Source organism: Eulemur rufifrons, chromosome 2 (assembly GCF_041146395.1).
Source record: "Eulemur rufifrons isolate Redbay chromosome 2, OSU_ERuf_1, whole genome shotgun sequence".
Classification (NCBI taxonomy): Eukaryota; Metazoa; Chordata; class Mammalia; order Primates; family Lemuridae; genus Eulemur; species Eulemur rufifrons.
This window is the reverse complement of record NC_090984.1, coordinates 6,514,675-6,536,516: the sequence shown is the minus strand read 5'-3', so window position 1 is coordinate 6,536,516 and position 21,842 is coordinate 6,514,675. Positions and strand designations below refer to the sequence as shown.

The following is a 21,842-nucleotide window of genomic DNA, read 5'->3' as shown; positions in this document are numbered from 1 at the left end:
TTATGTATCTTGTCTTCCCACCTTTATATTGAGAGTAATAATCCAGATACTTTTTTAATGTATTTATATCTAGATACATTTTATACCTTTATATTTTCCACTTTAATACTATGAACATTCAGGTTATTACATACAGTGATACATGAAAATGATATCAAATTGCTATATATCATTTCCTTTTCTAGAATATATACATAAATTGCTCTATCCAGTTATAAGCTGTGACTGTTTGTCCTGTGGTCATGCCATTATATTTTTTAGGAGGAGATTTTGCATATTTGTTTCTAGAATAAAATATCGTTTTCCTCTTTTCAACACTGGTGTCTTGCGAATGAGGATTTCAGCTGTTGGCGCCTGGTTGGGTTCAGTGCTAAGCCCCGAACGCACTGTTCTGGTCTTCCCAGGACCCGAGTTTGGCATGTTTTTCAGTAAAGCCATTCCATGTGTTCCAGCGATCCCCCAGCGAGCGGATCACAAGGTGGTGGACACCATTGACCAGCTTGTCACACGTGTCGTCGAAGGCAGCCTGTCTCCCAAAGAGAGAGCCATTCTCAAGGAGGACCCTGCTTACTGGTAGGTCTTTAAATGTCCAATCCACAAACCCCTCCCACAGAGCATGTGGGGAAGTGTGGGTTGTACTGATGCTGTTGAGAGCAGAGGGTGGGATATTTATTTGGAGTAGTAGTGTTTTCTGGCAGGAAGAACAAAAGGGTGGGTCAGATTTGCCTGAGTTCAGGTCAATCTTTTCTTTTTATATATTCAGCAGATATTTTCTGTGAACACCTAACTTGGGACTATGGACCTTTTTTCTTTAATTAGAAATTTTTTTTGGTAAATTTCTAGATAATTTCTATAAATTTCCATAAATTTCTGCTGCAGACCAGTGGCAGGCCAGCTCTCTCCGGTGAAAATGTGTCTCAGAGTCCCTACTGTGCTATTTTAAGGTGCAATGAAATGTGCATGCAAAGAGCAGGGAGTGAGAGGAATAAGATAAGTAATGCGTCACCGCCGTTTGGTGTTTATGTCTAATATTGTTAAACTGTTGTCTTTTGCTTTACTACCTCTTCCTGTGAATAGAACAACTTTTTAAAATTACTGTTGACATCCTAAATATAATACCTGATTATTAGAGCATGTAAAGAAGAACAGAAAGTAAAGGAACTCTCCTGTTTGCTGACGTCTGCTGACAGTTTCATGTATTTGCTTCTAGTCTTCCTGCTCACCATGGGCTGTTTGGATTTTTTCCCTTTTTTAGAGATAGAGTCTTGCTCTATTACCCAGGCTGGAGTGTAGTGGTGTGATCATAGCTCACTGAAGCCTTGAACTCCTGGGCTCAAGGGATCCTCTCCCCTTAGCCTTCTGAGTAGCTGGGACTATAGGTGCACACCACCACGCCCAGCTAATTTTAACAATTTTTTGTAGAGATGGGGTCTCTCTATGTTCCCCGGGCTGGTTTTGATCTCCTGGCTTTAAGCAATCCTCCTGCGTTGGCCTCCCAAAGTGCAAGGATTACAGGCATGAGCCACTGCGCTCATCCTGGTTTTTTGTTTTTAACATAATTGTGATTATACTATGATATAAAAGATCCTACTCTTTTTAGTAATGTGAGGAAATGCTTGTATTACTTACTCTTTGTAAACGTAATTTTAGACAGCCACAAACACTAGTCCATAGGGTAGGTGGTCAGTTTACTTATCCATTTCTCTCTTGCTAGACTTTTAGAATGTTTTTAATTGTATGCTGTTTTAAACTGCATCAGTAAATAGCTTAATGCATCACATTTTCTTGCATGTTTAGGATTATCTCTAGATTAGATGGCCAGGAGTGGAAAATTAAAAATTTAACTTTTTTAAATTATAAAAGTGGCATGTGCCCTTTGTAAAAATAGAGGAAAGTAAAAAGGCAAAGATGTAATCACTCAGAGCTCTGCCATTTCCCCCCACAGTGTGTACTTTAGAGTTGTGTCCTGTGATTGTCATTTATTATAATTGTCTTTATTATCAATGGTTGCATAATATTCCATTGTATACAGGTACCATACCTTACTCAACCATTGCCCATTCGTGGATTCCTAGGTCATATCCAGTTTTTCCCTACTATAAATCACATTATGATGATCAATGTTTTGCTTGTATTTCTGTCCACATTTCTGGTGGTTTATTAGGGTAATATCTGGGATTGAAATTGGTGGGTTAAAGCTCTTATTAGAGGCTTTTGATCTGCATCAGTATTTCTCAGCTGCAGCATTATTGATATTTGGGACTGGATCACTCTCTGTCATGGCATAGCCATCCTGGACATAGGCTGTGTAGCAGCATCCCTGGCTTCTATCCATCAGATGCTAGTAGACTCCTCTACTTGTAACAACCAGAAATACCTCCAGCCATTGCCTGATGTCCCCTAGGGGGCTCAGCGTTGCCCCCAGTGGGACCATTGATCTCTTTTTTTTTTTTTAGAAACCAAGTCTTACTTTGTTGCCCCAGCTAGAGTACAATGGCATCAATCATAGCTCACTGCAAGCTCAAACTCCTGGGCTCAAGGGATCCTCCTGCTTCAGCCTCCCAAGTAGCTGGGCCTACAGGCACAGACCACCATGCCCAGCTAATTTTTCTATTTTTTTGTAGACACAGGGTCTTGCTCAGGCTGGTCTCAACTCCTAACCTCAAGTGATCCTCCCGCCTTTGTCTCCCAAAGTTCTATAATTACATGCATGAGCCACCGCACCTGGCCGAGACTGTTGATCTTTACCATCAGATATTTTCCATGGGTAATTTGTACCAATTGACACTCTTGCTGCCACTCAGCAGGTTCAAAATTGTACCCATAGTGGATTCAGTAGTTTTGCTGTTAATAATTACTAAAGATGCTTGAAAGGCATAAATATCCATGTAAAAGTAGCAGAGCTTTATTCCTACCCAATGTGATTTACCAGGGGGAGGGTTAGAGTTTGTTATAGTTTTATTTTTACAAAATTCTTTTTTTTTTTTTGAGACAGAGTCTCACTCTGTTGCCCGGGCTCGAGTGCTGTGGCGTCAGCCTAGCTCACAGCAACCTCAAACTCCTGGGCTCAAGCAATCCTCCTGCCTCAGCCTCCCGAGTAGCTGGGACTACAGGCATGCACCACCGTGCCCAGCTAATTTTTTCTATATATTTTTAGTTGTCTGGCTAATTTCTTTCTATTTTTAGTAGAGATGGGATCTTGCTCTTGCTCAGGCTGGTCTCGAACTCCTGAGCTCAAACCATCTGCCCGCTTCGGCCTCCCAGAGTGCTAGGATTACAGGCGTGAGCCACCTCGCCCGGCTTATTTTTACAAAATTCTTGAGTTTATCTGGATAATTTTCACATATTAAATGAGGTAGACATATAACTTAAAAGTTAAAAATCCCCCAGATAACCTAATTGTGCCAGCATCATTTATTGAATACTTTTAATTTAACAAATATTTATGCTTTCTGTGTACTTGGTAGTATTCTTAGCATGTTACTCATTTAAGCACTGGCTGGCTGAATCCTTGTAAATTACATAGCAGGTGAATGCTACCAAAAAGAAAGGAGATAGAGAAATATTAGTTCAGGCCAGGTGTGGTAGCTCATGCCTATAATCCTAGCACTCTGGAAGGCTGAGGTGAGAGGATTGCTTGAGCTCAGGAGTTCAAGACTGGCCTGAATAAGAGTGAGACTCTGTCTCTACTAAAAATAGAAAAATTCACCAGGTGCAGTGGCATATACCTGTAGTCCCAGCTACTCAAGAGGCTGAGGCAGGAAAATCGCTTGAACCCCGGAGTTTGAGGTTGTAGTGAGCTATGATGACACCATGGCACTCTAGCCAGGGCAACAGAGCGAGACTCTGTCTCAAAAAAAAAGAAATACTAGTTCACACAAAATAGACATCAAGGAGAAAAGCATTAAAACGGGCAAAAGAGGTTTTTGATAAAAGAAAAAGTCATCACAAACATAAATAATGACTCTTGATGCTTGCACTTCACATTTTAGAACTATGTAGATAAACAACGTTTAGAAATAGTTTAAATCCAAAAACCATGCAAAGAAGAACAGATGAGTCCATTACCATAGTAGGAGATGTGAGTGTTTCTCTGGAATGGATAGATGATGTAATCCAAATAAGGCTGTGGAGGATTTAATGACACAGTGAAAGAGCATAAACAGAGATAACGTGCTAATATTTGTTGAACAATTAATGACTGCTAGGAAGTGTTCACAGCATTTGCCTCGTGGTGAAAGCATATAACTCAAGTCTCACAACAACATGATGAAGTAGCTGCTTCTTGTCATCCTCTGCATCTTACAGATGAAGAAACTGAGGCACAGACAGGTTCACAGCTTAAGTGGCTATGCTGAGATTTGAACCCAGCCGGCTGGCTTGTGAGTGTTCTTGTGATGTTATATTCCACTAGAACTTGGGGACATAGATTTGAGGCTGACATTCTCAGACTGCATTTAGCATCAGAGCCATCCAGGGGAGAAGGAATCTGTCAGAGCCATGGGTGACTGGGGATGTGAGGTCACCTGGCACTGACTCTGCTGTCTGCCCTTGATGAGAAGTTTGCTGGCCCTAGCTGGGCCTGCACTTGACTTGAGAACCAGAGCACCAATGTTGATCAGCATTCTCTTAATCAGGAACTATTGCTTGTTTGGGTGCAATCTTGCAGGAGGCTGCTGTCAGTCTAACAGAGTGGCCAGGGCAGCCGTGGAGCCAGCCACATCCCATTTTCTCAGGTTCAGCCAGATCTTGATAATGTCAGCAGGAGCTTTAGTATGGAGCTGCCTGCCAGGGACACCAGCATCACACAGCGCTGCCAGCACCCTGCAACACATGGCCACCTCGTTCCATTCGGCTTCGGTGTCATTTGTAATCTGGAAGCTCATTTAATACCTAATATGTGGTCACTTAACATCACCCACCTGAAATACTGCCATACTCACCAAACAATAGTCCTTCTTTAACAAACTGAAATGAAACATTCACAAAAGTCTGTTATGTGTAAAAACACAGAGAAAATCATAGCACATCCCCGATTGGGGCCACATTGTGCAATGCAACAAACTAGAAACCAGCAACAACCAAAATAAAAGGCGCTTCTAATAAATAACTTTTGCGTGAAAGGTAATTAGAGCTGAAATTAGAAACAATTTAGAGGGAAGTAGGAGGGAGAACACTACATACCAGATGCCTCTGTAACAACACTTAGGAGGAAAAGTGAGTTAGGTGCATTTATTAGAAATAGAATGGAGGTAAAAAGCATTCAACTCTGGAAGGTAGAAGAAAAATGATGACAGAAGTTCAAAGACACAAGAAGGGGAAGGATTAACAGATAAAAGAAGATGTTAATAAAATTAAAAACAAAGTAACTAATGTTGTTTGAGAAAAAATGTATACACCTATATAAATAACATGAAAATCTCCCTCCACACCTCTTTCTATTCCATTCTCCACAGCTAATTATTAAGTTTGCCTTATTTTCTGTCAATCTATGTGAAAAAAGCAAATATACCTGGAGTGGGTGTGTACACAGAGCAGTTTCAGATGATACATATCAATGTAGGTCTCCTTGCTTGCTGTTTTCTCTGGCTATATTATGGATTTTTTACATCAGGAGACACAGCTCAACCTTCTCTTTTCTGTATGGTTCTCATCATGACGACTCTGTCATAAGATTTCATGCCTGGGCACAGGCTCCTCGGTTACCATTGTCTTATGGGTCCCATCACACCTGCCTCAATGAAGCAGTTGAAAGCTCACCAAGTGCTCCGCCTGACTGGGCCGTTTGAAGGGCGTCATTTCTGCATGCCAGAGTGCTGTGGCTCCAAGGTGACTGGTTTGTGCTACGAGGTGACCATGAGCTGAGCTGTACATTCCCTCATGGCTGCTGCTGATGGAAATCAAGGAGGAACTCAAGTACTGCTCAGTCAGAACTCCTGATTGCACTGCAGCCACTCTCGGCAAGGTGGGCGTTCTGGGTCCTCAGTGGGCAGCAGAGGACAGTGGGGAGACCACCACTTAGAACGGCTTTGTGATTGCAGTAACGACTTGGTACACGGTAGTAATTTTCACAAATGTCCTGTTATGCCTATTTTGTCACATAGGTTTTTGTCTGATGAAAATAGTCTGGAGTATAAATATTACAAGCTGAAATTGGCAGAAATGCAGCGGATAAGCCAGGCCTTACCAGGAGTCGATCGGAAGCCAACCTCAGCGGAGTGTGCAGTGCGGGCCATGCTGTATGCCCGGGCAGTCCGCAGCCTCAAGAAGAGACTGCTTCCGTGGCAGCGTCGGGGGCTCCTCCGTGCTCAAGGTCTCCGGGGGTGGAAGGCAAGGAGAACGAGCACCGGGACCCAGACCCCTTTGTCCTTGGGCACAAGGCTGAAGCACCACAGCCGGCAGGCTCCAGGCCCCTTGCGTGCAAAGCCGTCACTGTCAGACAGGAACGAAGCTGTGAAGGATTGCCCACCAGACCCTGCCAGACCCTCTCCTTGTGACCCCACCCCAGAAACCTCAGGCCCATCCCCCAAGCCAGCAGGAGTGGACATCTCTGAAGCCCCTCGGACCTCCTCTCCCTGCCCATCTGCTGACGGTGGGTGCTCACTCCTGCCCCGCTCTGGGCCCCAGTCCCAACTCTCCTGTGTCCAGGGTCTCTCCAGAAGCCCAGGGCTCAGCAGTCTGGGTGAGGCAGCAGCTACAGGGACCTGGCCAGGATAGGTGCATGTGGAGACACTTTCTCTCTTCCCTCCTTGAGAGGGTCACATGTGAGTCCTGCTGTGCCTTCCTCCTCTCTTGTGCGTGAAGCTGGCATGAGGTGCTGCCCCCAGCCTCTGTGCTCCCGGACAGGGTCCTGGTGCTGGGACAGTCATGCCTTGTGCCTGTGCTTGGGATCCCATGTCTCACCTTGGCTTTGCCTCCCTTGACATTTCTCAGGTTCTACCTCCTCTGCCCCAAGGTCTCTTCAGGGTTAGTTGACCTGCACCACTTCTTCTGAACTGACTTACCCCTTCCGTTTCTCCTGGTCACCTTAGCCATTACCTTCCCTCGGTACAGTAGGCCTGCCCTCTGACCTCTGACCAGCCCTTCCCACTCAGTACTAGGTGGGAATGGAGACGGCAAAGAAATCTCCACAGTGGCTGCATTCTCTAGCTGTTGCTGTGTCGCAAGCCACTCCAAGCCGAGGCTTAAAACAGGAGGTGTCTGGTACTGCTCTGAGCCTGCTGACGGCGGGGGCATCTGCTGATCTGGGCCGCACATGTGTCTGTGGGCCGTGGCAGGTTCTCTGGGTCTGTCAGCTGAGGTAATGGGGGTGGCTGAGCCATGAGCCTGTCTCCACCCACAGCAGTCACCCCAGGGTTGTTCACCTGACGGTCAGGGTCGGGGTTGGGGCTCTGGAAAAGGCAGTCGAGGTGCTTGAGGCCACTGAGGCCCAGGCTTCGAACTGGCAACTGGCGCTTCCACCACATTCTATGGCCAGTTCAAGTTCCATGGCCAGCCCTGATTCAAGGGGGCAAACAGAGTCCACCTCTTGCTGGACAGAGCTGCAGAGTCACACGGTGTTGGGTGAGGCTGCAGGGGGGAGACACTCAGGGCCATCTTTACAGTCAGTCTCCACAGCCCCACAACATTCATGCAAGAAGCAGCAGCTCAGAAGTGATGCATGACAGATGCTTTATGTTTTGTAGTTGACATGAAAACGGTGGAGACTGCAGAGAAACTGGCCAGATTTGTTGCTCAGGTGGGACCAGAGATAGAACAATTCAGCATAGAAAACAGCATCGATAACCCCGAACTGTGGTACGTACCCCCTGGGTCTCATCACACCCTTTTGATTTGAGTGTATTCACCCCACAGGCATGTCCTGAGAGCCTGCAGGGCGGCCTGGCCCATGCACTCCTGCCTCGGGAGGACACCAGGGATAAGTCACAGCTTCACTTCAGCTGAGCCAGGGCTGTGAGGGAGAAGCGTCTGTTCTGAGGGACCAGGGGGGACCTGCCCTCATCTGGGGCATCAGGAAAAGCCTCCCTAGAGGGACATTTCATCTACATCCAAAGGCCCAGTCAGAGTTGTCCAGGGGAAGAGAAAGAGATGAGGATTTGTTGCTCATGTGGCGATAATCGGTCCTTGCCTAGGTCTGGACAGCAGGTACTTCCACACAGTGGTGGTGTGGCGGCCTCATGCTGGGAGGGGACACCCTTGCCCTTTCCACTCCTCCAATGAGTGGGGGTGTCAGCATGTAGCCTGTAGACAAGAGAACCGGGGCTGGGAGCCAGCTCTGTCCCTGGGGTTCTTCCCAAGGGTGACGTGGAAGTGCCCCCTCAGAGAGAGGCTGCCTGGGGGCCCATGTGTTCCTGTTACTGAGCCATAGCCCTGCTGGGGGCCTCTGGACTCCGTGTGCTGTTCCCAACTTGCTGGAGAGTTGTACTTTAGTCTAATTAAAAATATAGTTGAAAACTTACATTTCTGAGCATTTATGGGAAATGATGGAGCATTTGGGACCTGACTGTGTGAGCTGAGCACTGTCCTCCTCTGTAGCCATCCCAGTGTGTATGTTTGGCGGGTGGGCGAGGATCCTCACTGTGGCCTTCATCTGTGTTTCTCTGAGGTCTAATGGCGCTGACCATCTTTGCATGTGTTTGTGTGCTTTCTGTATTTCTTTAATGAACTGTCTAGTCAGGTCTTTCTCAGTTTTATTATTGGGTCTTTTATTTACTCATTAATTAATTTTGAGAGTTTAGTACATATTCTCGTCCTTTAGAGATGTGTGATTTATATTTTCTCCCAGCCTGTGACTTCTCATTATAGCAATGTCTTTTGGAAGGCAGAAGTTTATAATCTTTGACCTTTTCTCTGTTGGGTTTTTGGACTTTTTCTTCCTTGATTTTTAGGAGCTCTTATCTGTAACGTGGTTGCCTATATTTCCTTCTACTTTGTCATTTATCTTTCACTTGCTTTTGGTGTGTTTTGCAGTACAGAAATATTTTATGTAGTTACATTTATCATTTTGTTCTTTTATTGCACCTGGATATTGAGTAATAGTTAGAATTTCCACAAACTCAGTTTATAAAGAGATTTACATATTTTCTTCTAGAACGTGTATGGTTTTGCTTTGTACATTTAGACCCATAGTCTATGTAAGGGTTAATTGAGGTGCAGAAGGTATGGCCTGATCTCATTTATTTTTCTAAAAAGCTGTCCAGTTGTTCCAATACCATTCCCCCAAAACACCACCTTTTTTGCAGTGATTTAAGAAGCCACCATCATCAAATGCAGTGTTTCTGGTGTTTCTGTTCCATTCTCTTGGTCTGCCTTATGGACCACTACGCTGTTTAACTCTAGAGGCTTTATGGCACCTGAGTTTTCCCAAATACTCACGTATATTTATTTTTTTTAATAAACTTCAGAATCATCTTGTCCTAATCCAGAAAAAATTGCTTTTATTGCTAATAAATAATTATGTTTATATGCTAATTAGGGAGGAATTGGCACCCATATGAGGTTGAGTTGCCCTATCCAAGAACAAGGGCCGTCTTTCCTTTGGTCCAGGTGGACTTGGGACTTCAGGAGAGTTTTAGTTTCTCAGACCAGCCACAGCCCCACAGCTGTGGTTAGGAGTCAAGGAGGTCACCAGAATCCTGAGGGACAGAGAGGCCTCACTGCCGCCTTCATGTAGCAGCAGGCAGTGAGCTACCTTGCATGCCTCTGGGGGTGCCTCACTGCTCCTCGGGGCTAGGGTTCCAGCAGTAGCTGTGCACTGCCTCCATGTGTCTCACCCCTGGGAGTGTACAACGAACCAGGGAACCAAAATGGGCACATGGAGGCCCATAGGCCAGTGAAGTAACCAGAAGCGGTGAGGTGGGGCCCAGGCCAGATCTCTGTTCCAGCATGTTCCCGGGTTATCCTGTATACCTTATTCCTCCACCTCTCTCCACCAGAAAAGCAGTTAGGCCTCTTCTGTTCCAATTCCTTGTTAAGTTGCTCCTCAAACATACTATCTCGTTGAGAAGCTGCACCATCACACCATAGCTGTGCAGAAAGAGATCAGGTTATTCATTTTACTCTTTCACCCCCAGCCTCATTAGAGCCATCCCACGCAGTTTCAGCAAAAAAAACATGTTTAGAGATTCCCTCTGGTTAATCAGTGTATTTTGTCTACTTCCCAGGTTTCTCCATGACCAAAATAGTGCTGCTTTCAAATTCTACCGGAAGAAAGTGTTTGAACTGTGCCCATCAATCCGTTTCACGTCATCTCCACTCAACCTCCATGCCGGCGGCGAGAGTGCAGATTCTCAGGAGAGCCCCTTGGGCCACATGGAAGGGGAAGCAGAATTTGAGGATGAGGCCGCTCAGCAGCAGGTTGAGCTGGAGAGCCCGATGCCTGAGGAGGACGACGACGACGATGACGGGGACGGGGCAGAGGAGGGCCCTCTTCACGGAGGGGCCGGCAAGTCCAAGGGCAGCCCCCCGGCCGATGGCCTCCCCGGCGAGGCTGCCGAGGACGACCCAGCTGGAGTGCCTGCCTTGTCACAGGCCTCCTCAGGCATCTGCTTCCCCCGGAAGAGGATCAGCAGCAAGTCATTGAAGGTTGGCATGATTCCAGCTCCCAAGAGAGTGTGTCTCATCCAGGAGCCAAAAGGTGAGTGGCCGCCTGTCAGCACAGCCACCCCCAGCAAGCTTCTTGGTTGGTGGGCCATGGAAGGTAGTGAGACATGGCCTGACCAGATGAAGAATGCACCTGCCCTTGGCCCTAGCTCAGCCACACGATTGACCCTGTGCCCTGGTCATCCTTCCTGCCTCTCATCACACCCACCAGCCGTGTAGGTGACCTCAGTGTTCTGGTAGGATGACACCTCCCCAAAATCCCTTTACTACTTTCCATGGCCCACCAACCAAGAACCATACCCCCAGGAGTCTGTGGGTGGGTGTGTCCCCAGAGTGGCCAAAACAGCATGGGGTTCTCTGGTCTTGTGGTTTAATCTTAAATAGTTCTAAAATAGTTTTGCACACCGCTCCAAAATGTCAGTGTAAGACTCACGTGTCTAGTTGATCTGAAATCATTGCACTAAGGAGATGCTTCTTGGGTAGTCTGTGGCCTGTAGTCTCCACATGCTGTTAGGCATTCCTCTTACTGCCCAGATTCCGGAAGGCCCTAACCTTGGAGTGGGTAGACCTGGGTCATCTCGGCTGTTTCCTGCCGCCACCTTGTGGGACAGGCAGCCTTCTGAGCCCCTGAAAGGCCCAGGATAGTGACACCTGCTTCATGTCACGACAGTGAGGCGGGGGGACACAGAGGGGGTGGTCGCAGGCAGCTGTCAGTGGGACCTGTGGGCTCTGTGCTCTGCCTGCCTTGACTATGGAGGCCGTCCCCAGCTCTCTTATGGGAAGAATCAGCGTTCTTAAGGTACAATTTACCAGCAGTGAAATGCACCCTTTTCAAGTGGCCAGTCTGAGGCATTTTGGCAAATGTGCGTAAGCAGGAACCTCCCAGTCCAGCAGAGCTAAAGCCCACTCCCAGAAAATTTCTCTTGTCTCTTTGCGGTCCCCTGCCCCCATCCAGCCCTGGCAACCACTGACTGTTTTCTAGGCCTGAGTTTCTGCTTTTCCTAGCAAATGTGGTGGAATCGTACCGCATGCAGCCTCTTGATGGGCTGGCCATGGCCCAGGTTGCTCCTTGTGCCCCCCGTCCAACCAGCGTGTCTCCACAAGGTCAGGCCCAGGCTGTGCTTCTCATATGCTGCTGCTGCAAATGTGTGTATGAAGTTGTTGGAGTGAACGGCGCCCGTGATAGGACTGCATTAAATAGTCACCTGTGTGTTCTCCGTCACTAAGACGCTCATATTCACAGGCAACAATGTCCTTATAGTTTCTCCTGCTTTGGAGTGGTCCTCGGGATTGGTGTTTAGAAACCTTGGGGCTGCAATGAATTGCTGACTGTCCTGCCGTAACCCTTCCGTCCTTCAGAACTTCTCCTAAACGGCAGATGGCTTATCAAGTGCTTGTCACATATGTCCTTCGGGGGAAGTGGATTTCTTTATTTCTATGTTGGAAGCTCCCAGTTCTTTGATTGGGTGGTTGATGAGACAAAAATAAGCCCTGCTGATCTCCCCCTTCATCAAAACAAAAAAATAATATCAATAATAATGTGATTCAGTACTCTGTATGGGAAGCATGGTTTTTTATGAGAAAGTTCGCCAGCCTGAGCAACGTAGCAAGACCACATCTCTACAAAAATTAGAAAAATTAGCCAGGGGTGGTGGCACCTAAAGTCCTAGCTACTTGGGAGGCTGAGGCAGGAGGATCCTTTGAGCCCAGGAGTTTGAGGCTGCAGTGAGCTATGATGACACTACGGCTCTCTAGCCCGGACGACAGAGCGAGACCCTGTCTCAAAAAAATAAAATAAAAAGAAAGATCTGGATGGACTTTAATTCTTTACCAGTGAATTAGCTACAGATAAACTAGGAGGGTGAGGCATTGTAAGTAGTTCATTTGTTGAAACAAAATATATTCTTGTGGTCATGGAAATTAATCTGTGTATTGGGTCCTTTGTTTTATTTATATATATATATATATATATATATATATATTTTTTTTTTTTTTTTTTTTTTGAGACAGAGTCTCACTCTGTTGCCCGGGCTAGAGTGCTGTGGCATCGGCCTAGCTCACAGCAACCTGAAACTCCTGGGCTCAAGCGATCCTCCTGTCTCAGCCTCCTGAGTAGGTGAGACTACAGGCATGTGCCACCATGCCCGGCTAACTTTTTCTATATATTTTTAGTTGTCTGGTTAATTTCTTTCTATTTTTTAGTAGAGACGGAGTCTCACTCTTGCTTAGGCTGGTCTCGAACTGCTGACCTCGAGTGATCCTCCTGCCTCGGCCTCCCAGAGTGTTGGGCTTACAGGCGTGAGCCACCGCGCCCGGCCTGTGGTTTGTTATAAATGTGGCAAGTCTTAGGTTTGGATGGGCTTTCCCAAAGCAAGGCACACCTCAGTGAGCCCTTCACCGTGGCCCAAGCTACCTAGTCTGGGCATGTCTAGCCTCTCTGCTTGCTCCGTAGGTCACAGCCATTCATGAGAGGAGCCGTGGCCCAATGGCTGCTGTGCAGGGCGCAGGGCACCTTCTGCCATCAGAGAGACTGTTAGCCACAACTCTGCAGCGCCTCCAGTCTCTCTCTGAACAATCTGGGGAATGTGTGTCTGTACGCGTATACCTTTCTTTTGTCTTCCAGTCCATGAACCAGTTCGAATCGCTTATGACAGGCCTCGGGGTCGTCCCATGTCCAAAAAGAAGGTGAGCTTAATCATTTGTAAGCCCTCACTCAGGATATAGTTGGTCAGAATTTGTTGGAGTTTTAAAGGATGCTGCAGCATATGATTAAGCTATACTTGTATTTCAAACTGAGGTTTAATGTACAAAATGCAGTAAGCAGAGACTTTTCCCTCAGGGGACTTTTTAAAATTGGCCCTTGTCCAGAACATAGGAGGGTAGTGATTAGTCCATTAAACACAAAATTGTGGGCTGATGTGTGCAGTGGGGTTTGAGAGATGAACGAGATAATGTCTTGGCCATTAAGAAGTTCAAGCTTAGCGGCCCCTAATTGTGGTTAAGGGTGTGTACTAATCTGCTAGCAAGCAGAGCATGGTGTGTGTTCATTCATCCATCAGCACCGCCTATGCGCCAGGCCCCAGCTGCCCACCAGGAGGCAGCAGTGAGCAGGGCTGACAGCGAGAAGAAAAGGGTGTGACTCGGTCATGGGGGTGCTGTGGGCAAAGAAGCAAAGCAAGGGGAGCGGGGGAGAGGCGGAGTGGGGGTGCCGCTGAGGCGAAGGAAGGTCTCCCTGGCAAGTGATGTTGACACAGGCCTGGAAGAGGTGAGAAAGAGCTGTATGGGGATCTGGGGAAGGCATGGCCTGGGCAGAGGCCCGGGACAGCAAGAGGCCTTTGTGACAAGAATGGAATTGGAGGGACTAGACAGAAGTCAGCCCCATCTCCTAGGGAGGTCCTCAGGGACCCATGGCAGGGGTTTGGGCCGAAGATGTGGCCACTCTGGTGGAGAGCAGCCTGTGGGGTGGGGTCCAAGCAGAGCAGGGGACCAGGAAGAGGCTCAGACTTGGGGCAGTTGGACCAGGGCATGGGGAGGCAACGAGAAGGGCTGAAGGTGAAGTCCGTGGAACTCACTGGTGGGCTGAGTGTGGAAGAGTGAACACCAAGAGTCCAGGCGGCCCCAGGGTCATCAGCCTGGGCAGTTAGAGGACAGAGCTACGGTTTGCTGACATGGGGGCAGGTAATCGGAAGGGGACGGGTGCACTCCAGATGAACAGGGGCATACATTGGTGGGTAGCGGGGCAGTTGAGGCTGGGCAAGGTGACCTGGGACACATGTAGAGAGACTTTGCAGTCCTTAGCGGTCAGGGAGAAGGGTGGGGAGCCAGGAGAGGTTTCTCTGCTGGTATTGGGCAGTGCTGTGGTGTTTCAGACCCCTTCCAAGTGCCCCTCAGAAGAGGTCATTCTGACCCCAGTCACAGCAGGTAGGAGTGACCTTCCTGAGTCAAAAGCTCATGATCTTGACTGGTGTGCTGGGTTTAAGCTGAGCCGGCACCCAATACCCTTTTGTGTAGCCTGGGTAAGGGCATAGCCAGGTGAGGGGGCAGCTGGGCCTTGGAGTCATTCACAAATGGATTCAAGCTCAGCCTTGCCACCTAGCAGTTTTATAAGCTTGGCGTGTAACTCCTGAGCCACAGGTTTTCGTGTGTAAAGTGGGGTGCCACACCTACCCTGCAGGTAGGAGGTACTGTGAGATTAAACTGAACCCAGGTCCTGGCTGGTGTCCCACAAACACTGTTCTTTCCTTGGGGCTCTGCACCTGTCCTGTTTTGCAAGGGGACTGCAGGTAGGGAGGAGGCCGTGGTGGCTGCAGCTCTCCTCTGTGTACACCTCACCCTGACACGTGGGGCACTGCTTTCCTCCAGACATCAATATTGTTAAACACAAATCAAACGTTCACAAAAATCCTTCCAGGCCAAGTCGGGCCATGTTCCTCCCACTGCATCCCCAAGCAACCTTCCTGAAGGGGAAGGGGTACAGGCCTGCTGTTTGGGGACCCCTGGCCCCCAATGGCCAGCCATTCCCCTACCTTCCCCACCCTCCATCGCGGGGCCCAGGCCGTGTGTATCTCCCAGGACGGCCTGACAGATCGCCATTTTTCATCTCAGTTCGTGGGTTCTGCCTCCTCTGTTCTCCAGGCCACTTCTGTTGGTAAGGGGCCTCCCATTGTGGCAGCTCCTGTCTGGTGTTCCCCTGGCCTGCCAAGATGTCTTTGAATTGCTGTCTGCCTCCCCTCCTCTGCCCATACCACCTTGGCAAGCCCACCACGTGCCACTGTGAAGGGGCTGCCTGTGTTGAGTAATTCCTGCATGCACACACAGATGCACACGTACACACAGAGATGCAGACACACAGATACACACAGATGCATACACACACAGCTGCACATGTGTGCACAGGTGCATGCGCACAGATGCACATGTACACGGAGATCCGTACGGACACACAGCTGCTTTATACCTTGGACACCTCTGAAGGGGCAAAGAGAATTTCTCTTCTCTGAAACTTAGAGTCTAAGTCTGTCAAAATGAATTGACAATAGGTTAACAGGAAAAAAATTATTAATGTGCATAAGCATAGAAGCCACATAAAACAATATGAATTGAGCCATATATTTTATAAAAAAGAAAAAATAATAAAACAATATGAAAACTCAAAAAAGGTTGAAGCTAAACTGTCCTTTTCGTAGGGGAGAGGGCAGGTGGGGGCTGTGGACAATTGCAGAGGAGAAGCAAATGATTTTAGGAGAGGGGAACGGACCCTGGAGGCAAATGTCTTATAAATGATTCTCTCTGAGAATCGAATGGGATGGGAGAGCAGCCACGCCGGGTTCTGGGTGTGGTGGTTAATGTTCAGCCGCCACCTCTGTGATGTGAGTTTTAATCTCTGGTTAATGAAATCCCAGGGAAGGACCTGAAGGCGATTGCATTGTTTCTAGGTAGCCAAGGGAATTTCAGAGAGCAGCCTCCCCCATGCCTGGGGAGAGGCAGGAGGTGGGTGTCAGAGGGAACTTGAGGCTGCTTCTTGAGTCCCACATGTTAAAGCACTGTATTTTGGGGTATCGATTTCTGAGCCCTAACACCTCACTTCATGTCAGTGAACTCTCAGCACCTTTCCAGGCTGTTTTGTCCCTTTCCAGGGTGAGGACACTGAGGCTGCAGCAAACTCGGGGGCCCAGACCCTCCTCGTGGGAGCACTCACTCCCTCTTCCCTCCCTCTGTCATGAGTTCCTGTGCTCACCTCCCTTCTCCCTGTTGTCCCATGCTCAGGGGTGGGTGCTGGGCCCCCCAGGCCCGGCCTTTTCTGCCTTGTCTCCTCTGAGCTCCTTTGTCTCCAGAGTGCCTCCCCCATGTGCCCTTGGTGTTGGGGAAGCTGTTTCCTGGGCACCTCAATGCAGGTGGAGGGAGGCTTGTCCTTTGCTTGAATCATGCCTCATGAGGCCTGCAGGACATGATGGGGCAGGTCGCTGAGTTGGTGAGGGCTGGCCGCCCCAGGCCCTGAGCTCACAGTGCTCAGCACGTCCTCCTCCCCCTGGTTCCTGCACACAGGGTCATCCAGCCCTCTCCTAGTTGTGCCCACACTTGTCCCCTGCTCAGACCCCCAGCATCGGCTGCCTTGCTTGATCCTCCTCAGTGCCTCCCTCCCTCACACTAACAAGCATGTGAGGCTCTCTCAGTCTCCCCAAATAGTTTAGTTAATGTCTCAAAGAAAAATATCAAAAGCCAGCATGGTAGTGTGCACCTGTAGTCCCAGCTACTCAGGAGGCTGAGGCAGGAGGATCGTTTGAGCCTAGGAATTCGAGGCCAGCCTGGGCAACATAGCAAGACCCCATCTCTACAGAGAAAGAAAGAGAGAAACTTCCTGAGGAGCCAGAAAAAGAAAGAAACACAGGGCGGGGTGCTGGGCTGCCCAGCTAGGTTCCCTCACATGGGGGGTGGGGGTGCTCATACACATTTATAAGTGAATGGACAGTCCTTCTGCTGGAGCTGTGCAGGCTCCTCCTCCAGAGGGTGCTGAGCTTCCCCACCACCTGCAGGCCCCTTCTCAGCCACAGCAGCCTCATCAAGGTCTGCTCTGTGCTAGACACGGACCCCAGCAACCAAGTAGAACCCAGTTCTGGAACAGACAGACAGACAGACATGGAAGGCAGCCAGGGAGTGGATGAAGCAACGAATGAAGGCTCAGGAAGGGCTCTACCAACTAATTCTCACCTACCGTCTGTCTGGCCCCTCTGCTATACTGCCTCCAGGCCTGTGCCCTGGTGTCCCCAGCCCCGGGCTGTACCCTCTGATTGTCATAGGGCCATCCTTCTTTATCCAGTCTCCGCTCAGGGATCTTCCTACTGGTCCCCTGGCCCCAGGACCTGCCAGTCCATACCCAGTTTTTCTCACAGTCCTAGCGCAGGGCTGTAGTGTACCTGAGAGGCAGGACCAAGGGCCAGTCGTCGGGTTCCAGCCTTAGGGGTGAACCTCAGGCTGGGGGCCTCTGACCTTTAGACGTGCCCCCCGACCCGGGGATGTTTCAGGGAACCAGGGAAATAACCAAGGCTGGATCCTGAGCATCGGGAAGTAAGGAGGGCATTTGCCGGGGTCTTGTCCAGGTGCCTCCCAGGACAGACCCTTGCTCCAGGCACTTCTTTGCGGCCCGTGTGCCTGGACTCTCCTCTCTCCGCAGAAACCCAAGGACTTTGACTTCACCCAGCAGAAGCTGACTGACAAGAACCTGGGCTTCCAGATGCTGCAGAAGATGGGCTGGAAGGAGGGCCACGGCCTGGGCTCCCTCGGGAAAGGCATCCGGGAGCCCGTCAGCGTGTACGCAGCAGGCATTTGTGGCCTGGGCGGGCGGGTTCTGGCCTGTCCTTTGACCTGCTGCCTGAGTCTTGGTTCCCCTCACATTGAAGATGGCTTAAAGCTGGCAATTGGGTTGTTTTTTTAACAAAAGGAGTCTTCAGATGAGAAGCTGGTCGTTTACATATGCAGGTGTTTACACGGCTCCTTTCTGCACTTGGGTAGACCATTTAGCCAGCTTCTTGGCCCTGCTCATTTCGGCCCGTTTATCATCGTCATAAAAGCCAGTGGTATTTCTGGGTAGTTTTAGCTTAGAACCACTTTCCCTTTTCCAGGAATCCATAAGCAGGCGGCCAGGGTAGGGAACACAGGCCCGGAGTTGATGAAACCCTATTAGTAGCATCCAGCAGGCTTGTCATTAAAACTGAGCTTAGCCCTTACGGGTGAGGCATTCTGCCGTGATCCTGGCTTCCTGGGCACCCCTCAGAAAGCCAGTGCTTCTCTGCGGTGAGTACCCCTTGTTTTCCGTGTGAATCCCGTCTTGCTGTTCCCTTTCTCGGATGTCTGTGTTGTGTGTCTCGAGTCCCTGCATCTCACGATGTGCCAGGCCCTGCACTCGGGTCCACAACTGACTGTCCATTTCGCTCCTCAGGGGGACCGCCTCGGAAGGGGAGGGCTTGGGTGCCGACGGGCAGGAGCACAAAGAAGACACGTTCGACGTGTTCCGACAGAGGATGATGCAGATGTACAGGCACAAACGGGCCAACAAATAGGTATGTTCACGAGCCCACGCATGAGCACTCCCCTAAAAACAAACGTCAAAACACTACCAAAAAAAACAATCACAAGATTGTGTGAGGGAAACAGAAGGGTCTTTGGCTGTGGATGTGTCCCACTTCTCACCTTCCAGGTCCGCCGAAGGAGCGAGCCCCCAGCTGGCCGGGCGCATCTGTGCCGGCTGCCCAGCCTGCCCCAGCAGCAGCCCTTTACCTGGCTCCTCTCTTGCTCGAGTTTTCTCCCACGTAGGACGGCCAAACAGACCATTCCCTAGTCAAGAGTGGGCTTGCCATCTGTGCCAGCGTGAGGGTGGACACGGAAGCCACCGCTACAAAGGACGGCAATTGGCTGCCCACCTTTCTGAGGGTCTTCAAGTCCTTTTTCGTTGTGAAGGGCCCCGGGCCTATATCCTCATCTTCCTACCCTTTTTTAGTTGCCCTTCTCACGGTTTTGAAGAGTTGTTCTCTCCCTGAATAGATCAAAATCACTGGTGAGAAAGATAAGCCTTGAAGCAGCAATTACCCTTAAAACGTCCTCCCCAACCCGGACCTGCCCGGAGCTGGTGCCCAAGTACGGCTTGGTGTGTACATGAAAACAAACATCTCTGCGGTCTCTGGGGCCCAGGTTTCGCTGGCTTTTCTTTCTCTTAAAGAAAAAGAACGCACCGGGGGGCAAGGGCAATACACGTAACCTAAACATTTGTACCCCCGTAATATGCTGAAATAAAAAAAAAAGAAAGAAAGAAAAAGAAAAAGAATGCACCATTTTCAATATGCTTTTGCCTCTCCTTTCTCTTCCAAATGCTTAGCAGCAGATCCCTCCAGATCTGTCTTGGGTCCTCTTCAGAAGGTGGTGCTGCCCCGACAGGGACCTTGGCCCGTAAGTGCCGAGGACCAGCTCCTCTGGCCAGCTTTCCAGTCCGAGGGCCGTTGCTCTCCAGAAGTGCTGTTAGCGAGCCTGGTGCGGAAACGCTTACAGATGGTGTTTGCTTGTTGTTCCCCAGAACTTGCACGGGGGAGACATCAGTAAGTGCCAGGTCTGCACTCTGGCACCAGAGCTCCGAAGCTCTCTGAGCGGTCAGAGATACTTGATTGGATGAACCTGTGAACGGTGTCTCATCTCTTAAATGCATCCTGAGCGACTTGATGAAATCTTAGCAACAGTATAGTAGAGCTGTATTCAGTGGGAGTAATCGTTCAACAAATTAAACTTTCCTCAGATTTATGCCTCTTTAGAATCCACAATGTAAGCAAACTACAGTATGAGTTTTTTTAAAACCACATATGGAGTCTCCCTACAAAGAGGTGGGGGTTGTAAACCCTCCAAGACTCTTCATTTTCTGCACGTGTGGCCGTGTAAAGACTTGTGTCATTGCAGCCTTTGTAAAGAAGAGAAAGGCTCCTCTTGGGGTGGGCTCCGCAGCTGCTCGCTATTTCAAGGCGTGTGATTGCTGCCGCCTCCCACAGTCCCCGAGCCCCACTGCTTGTAACTACATGTGAAATTCTTAGGCTGTGGAAATCTCATCCCTTCTTCATAAAGCAGCAGCATTGAAGTCTTAAATACCTGCTAAAACTAGAAGACTTGGGATCCTGCTGACACTCCAGGATTGGGGGACACAGCAAGGGGGTAGGGTGTCGGCCACAGAACTGAGTGGAAAGAGCCACTTTTGTTGGCTGTGAAGAAATCTTTGCTTTCTTTAAGCCACAGACCTCTCAGGCTGTCATCCCAGCTCCTCGGGCTCTCTCTGGTCTGTCTGACCCCCGACCCTGCCCAGCTCCGCAGCCCCCGAGGCTCTGCTTGCTTCTGGTCTCTTCTGTTGCTTTGGCAACCAGCAGATCTTGATGGCCCTGGGAGGTGCTGGCGTTTGCCGGCACTGCGGATGGGTTTGGGGTTTGCAACCCCACTCAAACGAGCCAGCCTGGTGGTCTGGGGTGAAACTGGTTCGGGGGGAGCCACAGGTACAGGTGTTCATCTTCTTTCTTTCCCAGCCCTTCCAACAGCTTCCATGTTGGCTGTGGGTCAGGCGAAGGGGTAGAACTGAGTGAGGGGCACATACCACCAGTGCGAGGGTCAAGTTCTTCCGCTATAGCACAGCTCCGAGCGCTGTGTGCGCCTTGTCCCATCATGCTCATTCTTGACTTTCTCCACTTCTATTTATGAAAAAGCCAAGTACTTTAGGAATTCCTGATGTGTGGGCACCGACCCCCACAGCCTCCTGCCGTTCCTCCTGGGGACGTCCCGGTTTAAGCTGAGATGGTTTCTGGGAGCCAGTGGCAGGTATCAAAGGGAACACCTACTTCTTGAGCCCAGAAAGTCCTGTAAGCCCTCAGAGGACGCCTTTCTTGTGGATGCAGTGTCAAGGCAGTGAAGGTGTTCCTGGGAGCCAGAGTGGGGGGCGGAGCTGTTGGCTGGGGACAAGATGCTGCTGGCCCTCCATGTCCTCCTCCCCCATCTCTCTTAACCAAGGCTGTGCTTGCTGCCCGCAGAGGCCGCCGTGCAGAGATGTTGCGTGCAAGCATGATGTGCAGTGGCACAGCCTTGTCAAAGTCACAGCATCTTTTCTGTCGTTCTAGTTCCAGGGTCTCTTCCGTGAGGACGACAGGCATCCGGAAAGTGCTAACTCGCCACTTTGGGTGCTTACTGTCTCTGGCTTGTTTCCATCACTGGAAATCACTTAGAGAATCTTAGTGTTTTTGGTCCCTGGTAAAACCTAGAAGACATTTGTGATGTTACAAAATGGAAGTTTTGTTTTATAAATCTAAGAAGTTGTGAATGTTGTTAATCATTTAGCAGTTGCAATAAATGTAGAGGAAACACAATTTTCCATGGTCTCCTTTGATGTGCTTTTTAACATCAGACCAGTCGAGCGCACGTAGGGGGCAGTGCAGACGTGCGGCCTCCCAGGGCGCGCCTCTCCTGCCTGGCGCACCCCAGTCCCTGCGTCACTGGGAAGGCCCAGAGGATGCCAGACAGCAGGCAGCGATCAGAGCCAAGCACGGTGAGGAGGGCAGTTCCTGTCCTGGGGAAGGGGAACAGTACCACCGAGTCAGAAGCCTGCCTTTGAGAAGGTGGGAAGGAAGAAGGAGCCCGTGGCCCCCCGGCCTTACCCCATCCCAGGGCTGGGATTCCAGCTGCCAGAGTAAGGCCGCGGCCCGCCTGGGCCTCCCCTGCCTGAGGAG

General features: G+C 49.6%; 1 protein-coding gene across 8 annotated transcripts in view; it reads left to right on the top strand.

The window, feature by feature from the left end:
- The window catches only part of SUGP2 (SURP and G-patch domain containing 2), a 31,616-nt gene extending 10,139 nt beyond the window's left edge, over positions 1-21,477 (top strand). For 3 of the 8 annotated variants that reach the window (XM_069477137.1, XM_069477156.1, XM_069477147.1), the window contains exons 4-9: positions 453-573; positions 6,105-6,592; positions 7,686-7,797; positions 10,164-10,636; positions 13,226-13,287; positions 17,774-18,605. In XM_069477137.1, coding sequence (XP_069333238.1) covers positions 453-573; positions 6,105-6,592; positions 7,686-7,797; positions 10,164-10,636; positions 13,226-13,287; positions 17,774-18,034 — 1,517 coding nt within the window. In that variant the 3' untranslated portion in view covers positions 18,035-18,605. The other 5 variants (XM_069477100.1, XM_069477110.1, XM_069477129.1 and 2 more) reach the window with 5 other exon arrangements.
- The last annotated feature ends 365 nt before the right edge of the window (positions 21,478-21,842 follow it).